Raw genomic sequence first — 18,284 nt, 5'->3', positions numbered from 1 at the left:
TGTACTGCTTAACAGCCACGCCAACAGAAAGGACACATGGACGTATGTGGGCAGTGCCAGTTACATTGTTTGACATCTCTGTAATGTAAAGGAAGCATAAATTAGCCTTTAAGGCTCTATCTCACACTCAGCACATGCAGAGCAATTCATATATGGATTGTGATCGTGGTGGCAGCTGATTGAAGATTATGATCACAACTACATTGCTTAGATATACAATATGCTACTACTCACATATACTACCGTTATTGGCATTACCTCCATCATTGCAATTATCATTGCTGCTCCCTTCATCTCTGTCAGACATTTTCTTATGTATAAATACTTTAAACATTGATTCATCTCTCAATTTATGTTAAACACTGTCTTTTCTAATGAATGTTGTATTTTTTGTTGATGTGCTCTGCTACACGCAGCATCTCGTGCACTTCTGTCCATCCTGCAAGAGGAATCCCTCACATGTGGCTCTCTGAGGTTTAAAAAATATGTTTGGGTCATGTTTGTTACTCTTGTTGAAGTTTAACGACAGAGAATGTCACACCTTGTCAAGCCCTATGATTTGTGAATATGGGCTATACACTTGAAATTTAATTGATTTGAAGTTTTAGAAACACAGTTTTACTTTTCCTGTCCAGTGCCCACTTTGTTTTAAAGTGGCAGTGTGTAGAATTTAGTGACATAAAACTGTACACCCCTCACCTCATCCTCCCCTTCCAAATATGATAGAGAACCTGTGGTAGCCTTCAGTTTTCATAAAAACTCAAAGGCTTCTACAAAAAACATGGCAGCCTCCATAGAGACGACCCCCCCTGATGTAAATATAAAGTATTTCAATATAAAGGGCCCATTCTAGGGTAAATAAAACAACAATTTGTATAATTTAGATGAAACTCACTTGTGAAAACATCACTAGGATTATTTTATATTAAATTTCTGTCAATAGATCCCTTTCACCTAAATCTTACAAACTGGACCTTTAATAGCGAATCCCAGTGTCCATGTTGGTATGTGTTGGTCTTATTATGACGTGTGGAGAAGCCCATTTGTGTTTTGATATCTTAAGGCACCAGAATCAAGACAGAAATACGCGCCTACATAGGAGCGTGCACAATGTGCCTACACTCTGCTTGTTCTACACACAGATGGTCTGCTCACACACTTATACTTTGCACATGAGCAGATCCATTTCATCTGCAGAGACGTGTTTTATCTTACCACCTTTTGATAGTAATCAACAACGGTGCAAATGTACCTGTCTTTTATTGGTAAACATACCAATGATTAAATAGGAAACCAGGAACAAAACTTCTGAAGTGTGAGCCTGCCGCTTAGCCCCTTTCTCTGCTGTTAAACTAGCAAGAGTGGATTTGGACATGTCCTAAATGCTCATGGTTTATAGACATTATACGACTATGAGCCAAGACTGTTAAGATATAGCCCTTCTGGTCTTATCATCTGTTTCTGAAGGACATGTCTTAAAACTGCTGCACACAGAGTCTGACATGATAAGTAAATAACAGTATATTATGATATTTTCACTTTGATGCTCAGCAATGGTAAGAGCAGCTCTAGCATTGATGATAATATTTTACCTAAGAAAGAAAAAGATAAGGTACAATCAGTCTTTCCTGAGGAGACCAGAGGATGGAGTGACTTTCAGTGTGTTTGAGTTTGGATTATGAAAATCTATATTATATAAAAGTAAAGTATATTATGATCACCTTTATCTGAGGGATATTGTTACTACGGTAACCACGGTTTGTGCTGATGACCCAGCTCCCTAAATAACGTAAATTTGTTTAGGTTGAGAAATGATGACAAACTCATGCTGCCGCTTTACCCATGACTTAAACATTTCATCAGATACAGATTTCATTGGTCGTTTGTGTCAGAGAGATAGAGAAATAGGTGATAAATTGATAAGACCTTCCCTGAAGTGCCCCTATTTAGCATTCAAGAGAAAACATATTGAATAACACAAGCTATATAAAAGCTATAAGTAATGTAAAAAATGAAACTCCTGTGTGTGTAGACATACCTTCAGTATTGTTAAAAGAAAATATTTTGTATCTTTATATCTCTCTGCTGCAGTTATATTAAACTCTCTAACTCCAGTTCTACCTTGTTAAAAAACTTCTGTGATGCTCCGCTGTTCAAACAATCGAGGTCAGACCAACCAGACATGATTATTTTCAGCTGTGACACTCTTTCTCTTCCCCTCGAGACTTCCTGCGAGAGTCAGCCAGCGAGCTGCTCCGTCTTTCTGGCCAAACGGAAAAATAAAAAACCTCTCCAGAGCCAATTAAGCTGGAATAGCATAAATTCTGAGGGTTGGTTCTCCTGCAGCCGCTACTGTACTTGATGTCATCTGATGTTGTCAGAGGCTCAAAGTTCATCTTAGAATCTCCACCACTGCTCCCCCAGAGGTAGAAGTCTTGTTTTTAGAGGCAATCATTAATTCTGTTTTAACTACTTAAAGGGGACATAGCATGCAAATTCCACTTTGTTAGTGCTTCTACAGGTTAATGTGGGTATCTGGCATGTCTACCAACCCAAAAACTCTGGGGAAAAAACACTCGCGCGTTTTGTTATAGTTCCTCTAAGTCAGAAACGTCATGCTTGAGCGACTCGATTGCGCTTCCTGCGTTTTGTGTCGTAACAAGGAACTGGAAGTCTCCCTACATGGTCTTGGCCCACCCCCCCCCCCCCCCCCGTCACTTGCTACGCCGGGTTTACACCGGAGGCAGCGAGGCTGCGAGGCAGCGCAGCGCCGTTCCCAAGCACGCAGCCGGGCTATTCACACGGGACGAGCATTTCTCCGCTGGTCAGCCCGCGATTCACTCACATGTGGCATTTGTCTGGATCGTTGGGACTGGGAGGCTGCAGCAGCTGCTCGGGAGCGACCGCTCGCTCTCCCGTGCGTGAGCTGGAATTTGTGTCAGCGCCACACAGCCAGCAGTGTGGAGGACTTCCGCAGTGTTCAGCGCTACTGTAACCCCCGAACCCCGACATTCAACGGGTACAACAACAAGCGGAGAAAGCAGAATCGCGGGCTGACCTTATATATACAGTCTATGGGGCTGACCAGCGGAGAAATGCTCGTCCCGTGTGAACAGCCAGGCGGCTGCGCGCTTGAGAACGGCGCTGCGCTGCCTCGCAGCGGTCTTCCACACTGCCAGCTGTGTGACTTCCGCAGTGTTCAGCTCTACTGTACGCCGGGTTACAGTAGTTACGCCGGGTTACAGTAGTTACGCCGGGTTACAGTAGTTACGCCGGGGTACACCGGACGCAGAAGCGCCGCTGCGAGGCAGCACAGCGCCGTTCTCAAGCGCGCAGCCGCCTGGCTGTTCACACGGGACGAGCATTTCTCCGCTGGTCAGCCCCATAGACTGTATATATAAGGTCAGCCCGCGATTCTGCTTTCTCCGCTTGTTGTTGTACCCGTTGAATGTCGGGGTTCGGGGGTAAATGATGGTCTTCATAGCCCCCCCCCCCCCCCACCCCTCTCTTTCTCTCTCTGTCTGTCTGCTTGTGTGCTTGTAGTGGATGGGCAGAGGGGGACATTTAATTATGTGATTGGGAAAATTAAAACTCCAGGACAACAGAAGGGGAATACAAAGTATGGGATGCATATTTGATAATTTATATCATATAAAATATGTAATTTATATCGTTTAAAATCATGGGGGGAGAGGGGGGAGGGGGGAGCTGGCTCATTAGCATTTAAAGGAACAGGCACTCAAAACAGGTCACTGTGGAGGGCTGTTTTATACAGGGTAAAAAGGGTGCTGTTTTAAATGATCCTTGTGGTATTTTGACCAAAGTATGTTACAGACATTTCATTAAGACCCCAAGGAACCATATCAACTTGTGGTAAAATGGGCATGCTATGTCCCCTTTAAAACTTTTCCACATCTGTAATTACATAGTAAGTTTTAAAAAACTTTTGTTATTGATGTGTCTGTGATTTCCCATTATAGATATATACAATTCAGTTGAAAAATTGTTATAATATATTATATTATAATCTTTAATTATTGTTCAAGATGTCTTTAATTCTCCTCAATTTAATATGTATTTAATAAGAATTTGTCAGAATGGTGTTGAAGATATCATGAACTTTAATTATGAATAGTTAGAATAAAATAGTAGATATCTGAAACCGGAATCATCATCATAATTAAGTCGCAGATGAAGTTGCTTTTTGAATAAAGTTTGGATTTCTGCCCAAAAACACTTGGAGAATCTTTGCTGGTGCTCTGAGTCCTTTAAATACAGTTTGAATGTGTCAAGCTGTCATATGTCTGTTACTTTAAAGGTACTGATTCTGGGGAACAACTGTTGATGTTTGAAAACAAATACACCCCCCCTTCACTGCTCCTTCAGAAGCTCCACCCCCCACATTGCCAAGGTGCACCACTGATCGAAAACAAATTGGAATTAGCCACCCAAAAAATTATCCTGAGACAAAATACACTCTCTGTATTTACAGAAAGGACACGTTAAAAGACCAGATTCAGCCGCAACAGTGATTAGTGATTGTCTGTCTGAATACAGTCAGACACTGTTTGCGACTGGCTGCTGCTCGTTCAAAGGACGTTGTGTATTAGTGTGTGGTCGCCAACTCCAGCAGTGGGATCTCTTTAACATTGAAATGGCTCACCGATGTTCACGCCGGCCATCTCCCCTTCCTTACCTTCTTTGGGTTAGCTCTAGTCTGCTGTGATTTAGCACTAAGCATTTAGATTGCTGCTGTGAAATGATTGTGGGTCTTTTTCATTTTTTCGGGTTGTCCTCCCATCCCTCCATAGTAGAGGGCAGAGGAACGATCACAACATCTTGTTTGAGATGCAAGATTTTGTTTCCTTGTGCTCTCAGACTCCTTTAAATATAGTTTGAATGTGTAGAGCTGGCTGCCACATGTCTCTGACTTTAACCAGTAGGCTTCTGTGTGGCTGCTCTACTTTTCTAATTAAGACCAAATTGATACTTGATGCCACTGAGGTTGTCATCCTTTCAGGAGTTTCTCCATCTTGTATTCTTGATCACACTGACCAAATTCCTTCAGTTTGACTTAATGAACCAACTGAGTTTTGGTAGTTGCAAACTTCCATTTTACAGTCATTGAGGCCACTGTTCTCCAGGGAACACTGAAGCTTTAGAAATGTTTTTATACCTTTGCTCTGATCTATGCAGCTCTATAATATTATTGCAGAGTTCCACATAGATTTCTCTTAATTGTTCCTGCTCTCACACATTTCCAATCAAGTGAATGGCCTTTAATTCACCTCTTTCTCCTCATCTTTCTCATCCTCATCTTCCTCATCATGTGCCTGTATGTCTGACATGACAGAATAAAGCAGATTGAAAAGACATGTCTTTGGGAAGAAGAAGTAAGCTGAACCTAAAGTCGATTTCTTTCGACATCTTTTCAAGGAAAAGAAATCATTAGTATGTGGTTAAACTGATTCATGCAGCATGAAGGAATCCCACTGGTACACCCCTCTGATTTAGTATTTAGTCTCTGGCAGCATCAATAAACCCCCTGACCTTTGTTTCAGAGACTGCAGATGAAAGTTTAATGACATCTGTGGTGAAACGTCACAGCAGCAAAGCGAAGTTGAAAACAAGACAAACAGTGAAGTTAATTCAAACATTAAAGCAGAGACACACAGAGAAAATAATACCACCGTCAAGGAATAAACAGGAGTGAGGATGGGGTGTGATCATTAACAGATAGAAGCAGATGTGTTAACATGTTTATTGCCAGATGTTTACACTGCTGAACACACATACGAGCAGGAGAGATTGGTATGAAGGACGACTGTCGGCAGTAGAGGAAAATCAGTGTGAACATTTTGTATTAAGATTACAGTAAATACAATTATCTTGGTTATCAAAATTATTGCGGTATTGTTAAAATGTGCTATTAATGTTCAAAAATGAAGGTTGACAACTTGTTACTTAAGTGCAAAAGTTGACTTCAAATGTCAGGGACAGAATATCATAATTTGTTAGCTATGGCCAGAGATTACTAACAGTTCTCCTGGTTTATTCATCATATATATATATATATATATATATATATATATATATATATATATATATATATATATATATATATATATATATATATATATACTGCAACAATGAAGTTAAAACAATGCGTTGCGTCATAACTTGCAGGAAGAACTTCTGTCTGCAGGAGTTTGTGTGTGTGTGTGTGTGAGTGAGTGTCTGCTCGTCTCTGTCGCTCTTCACATGCTGACGATCACATTCATTTAGTTATTAATCAAATGTCGCGTCATTAAATCCCGATCGTTCCGGTCACTTTAACGCTGTTCTCCTGGCTGTGTGAGTCATGTCTCGTCTCGTGTTGTGTGAGGTGAACTGCGTTCGCGCAAAATGTTTGACTTTTTTAAATATGTCTCAAACTCCTTGAGTGAATCAAACAAACTAAGTAAACTTCACACATGCACTTAACAAACCCACGTTGCATGCTGCACCAGCGCCCCTGTGTGTGGGACACTGTTGATCACTGTGGTTGATGCTGGACACTTTTTATTTAACATGGCAATACTAACCGTCGGGATTTGTACTGTGGTTAATCTTGAAACCAGTAACCATTTCATCCCTAGTCGGCAGAAATGCGAAACAAAGTTTGTTGTGTGTAGCAGGAGTCATGTATTTTATTCACTGGATATTTTCAGCATCACTAGCTGTGATCTAGGGGATTTAGTTCAGACTAAATTATTTCAACTCTAATATTGATTTTCATGAACACACAAGAGGTCCCCAACAATTATTATATAATAATTTATGAATGGATTTTAATTCAGACCTTCATGCTCTTTACAGGATGAACTTTAATAACTTTTGTGATGATTCCACTTCAACATGATCGCCAAATGACTCAGTTTGGTCCTCAACTTTTGTCCATTATATTATTTTGGTTTTCTTTATAACGACCTTCACAGTCTAAGCGTCTGATTCCATATTAAAGGGATTGTTCATCCAAAAATGAAAATTCACTCATTATCTACTCAGCACTATGCCGATGGAGGGGTCGGTGAAGTGTTTGAGTCCACAAGACACTTTTGCAGTCTCAGGGGTAAACAGCGTTGCAGCAAAATGCATATACAATTGAAGTAAATGGGACTCCTTCTTCAGATGTAAAAAAAAACAACAGAAATAAACCCATAAAAAGCCTCCATACTGCTCGTGTCATGTCATCTAATTGTCCGTAAGCCCTGTCATTCATATATCGACTCGAAACAGCGTCATTTACACCTCTGATATGGAGGAAAACCTTACACACTCTCGCCCAAGTGCATGTGTGGAGAGTGCGTTTGCATCGCTATGTGCGCTACCTTCACTACTTCCGGTAGTGGACTTTTAGGGTTAAAACACAGAGTAAATGACGCCGTTTCAAGTTGAATATGAATGTCGGGGCTTGAGGACACTTGGATGACACCTCACGGCTGAAACATCCTGCAGGTTGATCCTGGCACATGGTGTAGAGATGTTTAGCATCCCACTCTTTCTTTCTGTTCCTCTCTCAGGTGGGGTCTGCATCGCCCAGTCTCTGAAGATTCCTCGGGAGCCGAGACCCGGCGAGTTCGACAAGATCGTCCTGCGTCTGATGGAGACACCCAACGCCCGTGCTGTCATTTTGTTTGCCAATGAGGACGACATCCGGTAGGAACACATGCAAATTACAAAAATTTGATTCTGAATATGATCCTACCAAAGGCTCTTTACTTTTCAGCCCTCATTTGTTGTCAAAAGCTTTGGGTAATGATGAGCAAGATAACAGTTGATGGAAGATGGATGGATGGAAATTCATGGTCATTTCATTCATTCCGACTGTCCCTGGAGATTTGTCCTGAGGTCACTACGATCCTAAGATTTTCAATTTCGTATCTATTTTCACTAAAATAAAGAAAAATATGATTTTGTTTAACCTAAAAAAACAGATCAGTTTAGACTGATTTTCACCTGCATTTTAAGTCCTATGACCCTATTAGTAAGAATTAGTTTACGTTAATCCATTACTAAGCCCGGCTCTCTCTTTAATATCCTAGTTATGATTTTATGAACCATTGTCTTTGTCAAGTAAGAAACAAGAATTTGTCAAGTCAGTCTGATTATTTTAACTTCCTTGTGTCAATTTTTTTATTTCACTTTGCTCAATTTGATTAATTTTATGATCGTTTTAAAAGCACTGAATAATCAGTTGATCCATTCAGGGGTACAACTGCTTCCCACAAGTGCATCTGTATCAGTGTAGCAGCTGATGATAATCTGTAGCTCTGAATCACACAGACAGATAAATCACTCACCCTGAGACCTCACAGCGGCAAGAGGAGACAGATGAGCCCTAAAGGACCACACTGATTATCGCTCATGTCTCTAAAAATAATATGCACCATATGAAAAACACAGTGGACGAGATTGACAGTTGTGGTTCTGAGTCTGTCCCAACAAAGACACACATCCACGTCCGCCTCAGGAAGAACTGAAATAACTTTGATGATAAAAGGATAAAAAGCCCTGCATTCATAACGTAAGTGATATACAAAGGTTTTAGCATCAGAACTTGAACTCGTAGTGTCAAAAGTAAAAGAAGGAATTGTGATGAATGGTTTATTTCAGAATAATGCACTCTACATGTTTCTATCATTATGATTGCTGCTTTAAAGTGTAAATGACATGTTGCAGCTGATAGAGGTGGGTCACTAAAATCAAAGGCTACTACTGCTGGATAGTTTGTGAAATTTCTCGCTTGACCAATTAAGTCTTATCTGTAACTATGTTGCAATCCTGAAAAGGGGGAGACATAATAATAAGTAGGATGTGATGGGTTTCCACTGTGGGAACTTTGACTCCAATAAAAGTTGTACAACATACATGTCATGTTTGCTCTCATTAATTCTGAAAAGGTGAATGCAATATGCTTCCTTAGTAGTTAGGATTGTTAATCTTAATGTGTTGGCAGTCTTACAAAAAGTGGTCCTATGTTACACATGTATTGAAATATTTGTACAAAGCAAAAGAAACAAAATAATAGTTCCCTCAGCTTAACTGAACAAAACTCAGAATAAAACAACTTAAATTAACATAAAATGCACCTGGCCAACTGCAACCATACCATCCTGCTAGCCACGCCTCGTTATCACGATGTTTTTAAGTCACATGACAGGGTGACAGGTTCTATATCACTGGAGAAAGTATGACGACATTTCTAACTAGCATGCATCATGTGGAACACACCTAACTACAAAACCTACTACACCTCCCCTCACACATGGTTGCTCCCAGCGATGTCACCAAGGGTTTAAATACAGGAAGTACATAGAACTTCTTCCTTTTGTTTCTTCAAAACAAGGTCGGAAAGGAAAGTACCAAAGAAATGGAGAAAAACTGAACTGAATCTGTTTTATTTGATTATGATGGTATGCGAACTGTAACTTAATGCGAAACAAACAAACCAAGGATAGTGCGTGTCTGGCAGCTGCAATTTAAAGGCGAATGAAAAAAGCATGGTCAAATGAAGGTTCATGGGACACACGGGGTGTTCTCACCTACTTTGTCACAATCCTAATCAGCAATGTAGACAAAAGTATTTGATTCAAGGCTCAGTAGAGCACATACCTGTGGCTAGGCCCAACAGTGCCCTTAAATAAAATCACGCTGCATCATCAGTTCCCTAAATGTGCCTGATTTTCGATTAATTATTCCTTGAGAAGTACAAATGTCAAAATATGACAACAATCTAGTTTTTACATAATCTTGCTTACAAACCAACCAACAGACAAGTGTGAAAACATAACCTCCTCTGTGGATGTTTCACACAGTGGAAATGCTTAAGTAAAGAGTAAATACCTCAGCATTGTACTCAAGTACAGTATTTGAGTAAAAGTACTTTACAGTGCAATTGTGAAAGTGTGTGAATGAGCTCGGGAAGCGTAAAGGATGCTAGATGGCTTTGGTTTTGGAGCACTGTTAGAAAGTCTAGACTGATTCTCTGGTCTCTGACTTTCCTCCCCCTATGACCCTGACAGGCGAATCCTGGATGCGGCGAAACGCAACAACCTGACGGGCCACTTCCTGTGGGTGGGCTCTGACAGCTGGGGCTCTAAGATCTCTCCAGTGGTCCAGCAGGAGCGGGTGGCCGAGGGCGCCATCACCATCCTCCCCAAGAGGGCGTCAGTGGATGGTGAGACAGGAAGGGCGACGGAACAGCCCCTCGTGTGAAAAACCTGAGCACATCTCTGACATCGAGGAGCAGATCATAACCGTAATTACATTTTTCTTTCTGTCTGCAGCGTTCGACCGCTACTTCAAGAGCCGCTCGCTTTCCAACAACCGAAGGAACGTCTGGTTTGCCGAGTTCTGGGAGGAGAATTTCGGCTGTAAGCTGGGGATGCACGGCAAGAGACTAGGCAGCCCCAAGAAATGTACAGGTATGCATTGGATTTCATCATCGAAGAGATCCCACATAAACTAGTTTAGCTGTTTCTCTTTTCACTTCCCTGTCCTTTCCTTTATTGCCTTCATCAATCCATCCTCATCTCTACTTTTCCTGTTCCTTTTTCTTCTTTACATTTCTTCACTACCTGCACCTTTCGTCTCCTTCTTTCCTTCGCTCCCCTCCATTTGGTGCTCTACCTCCATGTTTCTAATTTTGCCTCCTTCTTACCTTCTCTACCCCTGTTATTTCTAACTCCTTTATGTATTTGTCTTTCCTTCTCCCACTATTAATTTCCTTATATACATCTTCCTCTTTCCCCCCCACCATCTGCCATTCAATAACAACTTGTCCCCTACTTCTTTCCATCCTAACTCCTCCTTTAGCTTACCTCCTCCCATCGTCTTTTGCCTCCTTGCTTCCTTAACAACAGATTTTATTTCAAATTCCTTCCCTTCTTGACCTCATTCTTTCCTTCAATACCACCTCTGTCCTTTTTTCTCCTATGTTCTTCACCTCCTTCCCTGCACTGCCTCCTCCTCCTTATCTTAACTCCTCTTATCTTATCCTTCCTGCTGTGGTCCAGCTGTGGGTAAAAAGAGACAGTCTCAGTTTCTCTGGCATTTAAAACTCTTTGATGCTGATTTGTGATTTCGGGCTACAAAATAAACCGACTTTACTTGACTGAGAGCATTTATCATTTACTCCTCAGACACGCACACAAACAAACAAACACCCCGTTGCATTAAACAAAATCACATCATGGAAATCTCTGCTCTCTCCCTGAAGTCAAAAGCCCCAAAACTACAAAACCCTGATTAGGTTAAGGTCTTAGTTCCAGACTCCGCTGTTGTGAGAAGGCTCAGGGTGATGTCAGGCAGCAGAAACAAGCTCTGTGTCTGCACTGCTAAGTGTCATGATCCGGTGGGACTTCTATGGTGAGGACTATATTGGCAAAATAATAAAAAAGCTTTTATTTGGAGCACTTTCTCTGCGTTGGGACGTCATTGACGCAGGATGGTGACGAACAACCACAATCCCAAAATACATTTTATAACGTTTTTTTACACTTAGTTTTAATACTTTTAGGTAAAAAGCATGTTGAAGGACCATCTTTAAATGTATAGTAAACTTGTTGGCAGCAGTTTTTGCTGTGATGTTCTGCTCAGCTCCTATTTCATGTTTTACTACCACAACTCACAGATTTGTCTCGTGCCAGACAAACACACGCCATCAGAAATATTAGGGACCTATACAGTAAAATAAATGTTTTACAACCGGTCTGTGAAAATGTTGTCAAATATAAACCTGTCTGTCTTTATCCTCACGATAATTCGGCTTTTTGATGACAATAAAAAGTAGAATCACCATGACAAATTGAGACATGCTGTACTCTCTCTCCTCTCGTCTCTCCAAAGTTTTCTTTCTGTCATTGTTTGGTTAGTGACCATCAGTTTTACACTACTTTTCAAGATGCACTGTGGGATGTAATAGTTCACTTTATGGGGACACTGTGGCTCAGGAGCGGATTGTCCAATAAGCAGAATGTCGGAGGTTCCATCCCTGTCCCCTCTCGTTTTGCAGTATTTCTCAGGTGGATAAAAGAATTACAGGTTAATAATTTGATGATGGTCAAACAGCATGGACTGGACGGAGATGTCTAAGATTAGTCTGAATGGCAGAAGAGAGTGAACCATAACACTGATGAAATTTGAGAGCTATCGGGAGCAATAATGATGACTTTAGTCTTGTACTATACTGTGGATGAAAATAATAATGCAGAATAAAATTGCAACATTGTTTCTGAGAACTGTAGAAAAAAAAACTTTTAAACGATTAAATTGGAAACACTTGGTACAAGTACCCCTGATTCCAGGAAGAGCTGGAAAGTGTGGCTAGGAAGAGGGACGCGACACCATATGTCACTGATGCAGAAGACAATGGATGGAAGTACCTGAAATATTTATCAAGTACAATATAAGCAGCAGTACTACAGTGTAATTTGCAAACTCTGAATAGAATCACACAACTGAAACATCACTTAATATAATGGCCTTTAAACCAGAATGGTTGGGAATGACTCATTTAATATTAAATTCTATGTTTTATTTTATAAGCTCAACACATCTCTTAGTACAGTAAGTGTCGGGTAAAAAATGAAATCCAGTTTTTCTGTCTAAAATCATAGTAGAAGTTTAAAGTACAGAACTGACAGGAATATTGCTTTTCATTGCCGAGTAGCTTTTTAATACATTGGTTTTTATTCCTATCAGCTGGATGTTAGTACATGTCTGAAAGGGGACCCTGATCACCTCTGTTTAATCGGATTAAAATCAAGAGAACCCGAGGGACCGTTTGTATGTATATTGTATTTTATCACAGTTGTGCAGAATCCTCCCCATGTTGCTGGGCTGAAAGTTGTTTCTTTGGCCCACTGCAGCACTTATATTCATGAGCCTGATTTCGGACCGGCGCTGATGGACACTTAACACGTTGGAAAATCATTCTGGTGCCCGAGCTCTCGACCCCGCAACACAAAGCACCTGACAGTCTCATGAGTATATAATCCAGTATTCATTCAATCATGTTGAGTGTAGCAATGAATATATTAGTGTTTTTAATCACCGTAAAATACACAAGATAATTCATCAGTGTCAAGTGAGAGCAGTGAGTTAAACCAAGTAGGCAGTGCATCGAAGCAAACTGTTCACATCTGTAGTCCGGCTGAGTGTCAAATAAAAAAACAGAACCTAGCTCAACTTTTGTCAGCTCGAAATGAAGCGTCATCCAGTGTCGCGTATGGAATCCGCAATGTCGCACTGCAATGGTTTTACAGTGGCCCAGAACAAACCAAACACTGGGTCTAGAGAGGGTATTTTGTGTTTCTAAGATACCTGAGGGAGGTGCGAAAGGTGTGGTGTGCAATCTACAACCTAACCACTAGATGTCACTAAATCCTACACACTGAGACTGTACGAAAAACATTCAAAAACATCACAGTTGAAAGAAAGTTAGAAAATATGTAACTTACAATGAAAAATGGCTGACAATTATAATTTGTCACGATGTCATGTCTTGTTTATCCATTTTTTGTTTACTACTGCTGTGTTTAAAAATAACACCCATTATTTTCTTTGTTTTGATTCACTGTTATGTGGGTAAAGCTGGGCTTATTAAGGGTTAAGGGGAGGACAAATAAGCTAAGACCTCAGGCTACACCGTATACTACAGTGCATTTCATTTATGATGTACTGCTATGTTATTACTTTGTGTTATTACTGTATTATTTTCAGTCAGCAGAGCGGAAAATCTGTTGAAAATAATGCTTATAATATTATGGCTGACCATCAAAATCTTTATGTGATTCCTATTTCAAAGCATGTGTTGGAAGTTGGAATAAAAACTGACAGCAGCACACATACTTAGGGTGCATTCAGGATGAGAAAGTTACACACATCAAGATTATAAAACTTAGAAAATAACAATGTTTCATCCTTGAGCAAACAGATGAGCCCTTGAGAATGTTCAGTGCAAACTTTTTATTTTTTAAATACATGTTTTTAAAAAGAAAATTAGGCTTAATTTCACGATTCAACTTCAATAAGAATAGACAATACCTGATTAGGGAAAATAAGAAAAAATGTCAGCTGGTCTGATTCTTGTTGTTTCTAAATGAAAGTGATCTTTTTTAATGTTGCAGTGGTTTCAGGCCTTAGTTGATAGAAGATGTAAAAGCTGAAGTAAAGTCTTCCTCGGCTCTCTGATCACGTCCGGCCTTCATCTGCTGAGTCTCCCAGTGCTGACTGCACAGTCCCTGTGCCAGCATGTTGTAATCCTGCCTGATTCAGGAGGACTTTCTCTGTAGAACAGAGGGCCACCGAGGTCCAAATCCTTTACAAACATGTCCGACACGCGAAATGGGATTTGTGCAAGGTGTTGGGTTGATGTGGGCGAGCGTCAGCCTCCCGCCGGCAGCAGACAGAAGTGAAACAGCAGAACAACAGTGTCAGCGCTCCGAGAATAGCTGCCATGTCCCAGCTGCTGCTCTGATAACGCTGCAAGTCTTTACCTGAGCTCAGTGGACAGCTTTGATCAGTCTGCTGCTGTCAGGACGCAACTCTCAAATGATTGTGTTAGAGGCTCCAGATTGAGTTTTGGAGCTGCGGCAGAGTCATCACACAAAGTGACAAACAACTTAGTCAGCAGGTCGGCATCCCCCCTCTGCATGGGTGTGTGTGTGTGTTTGCAGATTTTTTTTCAGAGTTGAGCTGTGAGCTCGGAGTGCTGACAGGCTGCAGGTGTGTGTATGAAAGTGTGTCTGCATCATGTTTTGTGGTGTAAATGATCACACATTGTTGCTGTAATGGGTGAGGTTCTGTTAAATTCTGTTTTCATGGGTCACAATTGTTTTCATTCAAGTGTGTGTGTGTGTGTGTGTGCGTGTGTGTGTGTTATATCTTACCTGGCCAGAGCGCAGAACATGTACAACAAACCTCAGAAATATGTAAAAGGACCATGCAGGAACTTTTCAAGGGACTTTGGGGGCCCCAGACAAAAGGGACCTGTAAGGCCACATTGAATGCAGACTAAAACAGGGCCAGCAGCATTTACCGAATGTTTTGTTTTTGTGGCTCTAAAACTCTGGAGTAGTGTGGACAGCAGGCGTATCTGTAGCAGAGTTGATGCATTTTCGAAAACGTAGTAGAATGGATAAAACCTGAGTTTTTGAACAATTGATGTGTGTAGGGTTTGGAGTCGTAGCCTAAACTGAGGATGTGATGCCAAGAAAATCTGGAGGTTCTTTCCTCTCTTTCATGTTGAAAGCATTATTTCCCTAATTTAATGTGCAGATTCTGAAATTCCTGATCCTGCCTCCTCTATCCAACAGACCCCGCTTGTGCTCCAATCGCCCGTAGTCTACGTTTTATCTAGCATTCTATTGGTTGTGGAATTTGAACAGGATTATGTCAAACAAATCCAAAAGTGACAGCAGGAGTCGGAGAGCAGAGGTTTAACGAGCAAAGAGACCCAATCTGAAAGCAATGAGAAGAACTCGGACTAAAACACAGGATGTCTGTTGCAAGTTTGGGCAGTAACATTTTTTTTTTTTGTGCTGACAAACTGAGCAAATTTGAGAGATGGAAAACATTACAGAATCTAAAGGTGAAATGAAAATGAGTGCTATCAAAAAGAAACACACTTTTTGGTCTCAGTCTGAACATATTTGTTAGAGCAAATAAGTCCTTCAGTGTCGCTCAAAATCAGGAGCTTAATGACCCCTGTGGACGTCTTGATTCACTTCAAATGACAGAAATAAAAATACACAACCTCATCAAAGCAATCTGCAGTTTGAGTAAACTGATCCTGTTCACAGCCAATCAGATTGATTTCTGTCTGACAGCTGGCTCACTCACTCCTACAAGTTGAGAGATGCACCTCCATCAATGTGTGGTCATTTTGACTTGTCCATGAAACACAGTCACACTTTTTTGTTTTCTGCTGCAGCAGGAACCAAGTGGACCATTTTCATGTAAGAGAGAGATGTTAGTGGAGTCAAGTCTTCCACCTCAGTGTGTAGTGTGTCCACAAAGCTCCAAACCTGGAGCAGAGAACCTGCAGGAGCTGACAGAGGTTAGAGAACGCTCAGCTGGATCCCTCCAGAGAAGACCGACAAAGGCACGCTCATTAATTATATCTAATAAGGATAAAATAAATATCGATGAGACATGGTGGCCTGAGGTCTGAGGGTGACGTTCCATCGCTCCCCGCTCGTGGATGAAGTCGCCACACCGCAGTGCTTACAGACGCTGCCTCGTAGCACCTAATTTCCTGCCAGATTAAGTGTGTTGCTTTTGTGATTTCAAAATTGTAATTACAAAAAAAAACTCACCCCCTTCAAGCCCCTGTAACCCCCACCTCCAGCACCTCCCCACTCCCTAACAATTATACATTAGAAGATTTTAAAGGCTTGTCCCTTAATTTACACGTTATCTTAAATATATCTAACGTATCAAAACTTTGCTCATAGTTTGGACAAAGTGAAAGAAACATCAATGGACTGGAAAATATTAAGAGATTTCCAGCATGGATTCAAAAAACATAAATTCAAGGGTCTATAACCTTGTGCTTTTGATTCAGGCGGCAGCTCTGGTTAATGAGCAGCTAATTTCACAGGTAAACAAACTGTAGAGGGATGCCTCAAACAAGGTGAATGGAATTCAATTTTAAAAAACCGCAAGAGAAACAGTGGAACTCAAGAGTTCAGAGAAATTTCATCTGCAAATGCAAATCAGCTGCATCAGTCCAGAGTCTCAGATTCTTTTTAGCAGTCAAGCCCTTCTTCCTCTCTGAAGGTGGACGTCAACTGTGACCTCTGCAGCCCCCACTCGATGGATTCCCTGTCAGCCGTTCACCGACTGTGATCTATAACTAGCGTTCTGTTTGTTTGGGTGCGAGCAGCAGCTGCTGACAGAGGCGTGTTTGGACAATGGAGACAGCTCGTTGCAACCACTCAGTACAAAAGTTCCACTCACAACACCCTGTTCATTGAAATGGTGTTTAGAAAACATATCGCCATGATTCATTTTTTCACTTTTTTCCTTTCATATTTACAGTTTATTTTTTAGATGTTTTGTAAGTTTTTATGGGGGAAAAAAAGCAGTTTATCTTATTTAAAGGAGACATGTTATTCTTGTTTAGTGTTTCTTTCCTCCAACAGTCCACATTAAAGGGAGCTCCTCTTCCTCACAGAAAATACTGAAGCTCCTGAAACACCTCCCCAGTAGTCCGGCTGAAAATTGTGCATCATCGGGATGTCACATTACATTGTGATCGGCTGTTTTTTTTTTATTGCGATTGTTGAACTATAAGAGACGTTTGGGATGTTTTTATTTGAGTGAAACTAGCAGCAGTGCTTGTGTGTTTGGTTTTCTCATAAATAAGATGACAATATATGGTCTGGGAGTTTAAAGGTTCATCAGACACCAAAATACTGTTCGGACATCTATGACACTTCAACGTATTTGCTGGATGATCCTGTGTCTTTTTTAGAGCAGCCTCTGGATCCCCACAGCGATCTCTGAATTATCAGCTGTGAAATATTGTCAGAGTGAATCAAGACAATAAAGTCTCTACAGATGAGAGTGATTTGAAACTGTGGAAAAAATGTTAATGAGGAGTTTTTTTATATTCAGGGGAAACCTTGTTTTTTTCACCCTCCACCTGAAGACCCCATAAACAGTTTCACCAGAGGACATGAATATTTGATTCCGTTCTTCTGCTTTGTTGAACAATGTGTTAAGAGCCTCATTGTTTTCTCACCTTTTAACAACATTGTTCCCCTCTGCTGCAGACGTAATGCACTGAATGGATATGGAAGCCTCATTTGCATTTGAGCATCTCTTTGTCTTTTTTGTTCATTTTTTTGTTTTGTTGGGAGTATCAGCAGATGAAGGAGTGTGGGTTGAGAGTGGCCAGGCATCTCTCTTTTCCTCACTTTGAATACAGCGATGATCTCTTATGGGGGGAAGTTGCCTCTGAACCAGAGATTGAGCAGCTGTTTAGTGTTCAGCAGCACTTTTCTTTTTTGTCAACTCTCTGAACAGCAGAAAAAGGAGAAAAATGACAGGGAGCAGCTTTCAGTTCGCCCCCACTGATGGCATTAGTTTGACTGGCTCAGATGTGGAGCCACATTGTAAAGAAATGCTGGTTGTTTTATTTTATCACTGTCCAATTTGATTGTTCAGTCACAATCAGCTGGAACACTTGACCTTATAAGGCTTCAATGACTTCAGACTTGTTGCTCTAGCCTCTT

General features: G+C 40.9%; 1 protein-coding gene across 2 annotated transcripts in view; it reads left to right on the top strand.

Annotated features, from left to right (window-relative positions):
- grm8b (glutamate receptor, metabotropic 8b) overlaps window positions 1-18,284 on the top strand; it is a 137,689-nt gene that overhangs the window by 68,971 nt on the left and 50,434 nt on the right. For both annotated transcript variants that reach the window (XM_034588738.1, XM_034588737.1), the window contains 3 exons: window positions 7,563-7,698; window positions 10,065-10,219; window positions 10,329-10,466. In XM_034588738.1, coding sequence (XP_034444629.1) covers window positions 7,563-7,698; window positions 10,065-10,219; window positions 10,329-10,466 — 429 coding nt within the window. The remainder of the gene's footprint in view (window positions 1-7,562; window positions 7,699-10,064; window positions 10,220-10,328; window positions 10,467-18,284) is intronic.

The sequence above is a fragment of the Hippoglossus hippoglossus genome, chromosome 6, assembly GCF_009819705.1.
Source record: "Hippoglossus hippoglossus isolate fHipHip1 chromosome 6, fHipHip1.pri, whole genome shotgun sequence".
Taxonomy (NCBI): Eukaryota; Metazoa; Chordata; class Actinopteri; order Pleuronectiformes; family Pleuronectidae; genus Hippoglossus; species Hippoglossus hippoglossus.
Note: the sequence above shows the minus strand (reverse complement) of the source record. Positions and strands in the feature narration are given on the sequence as shown.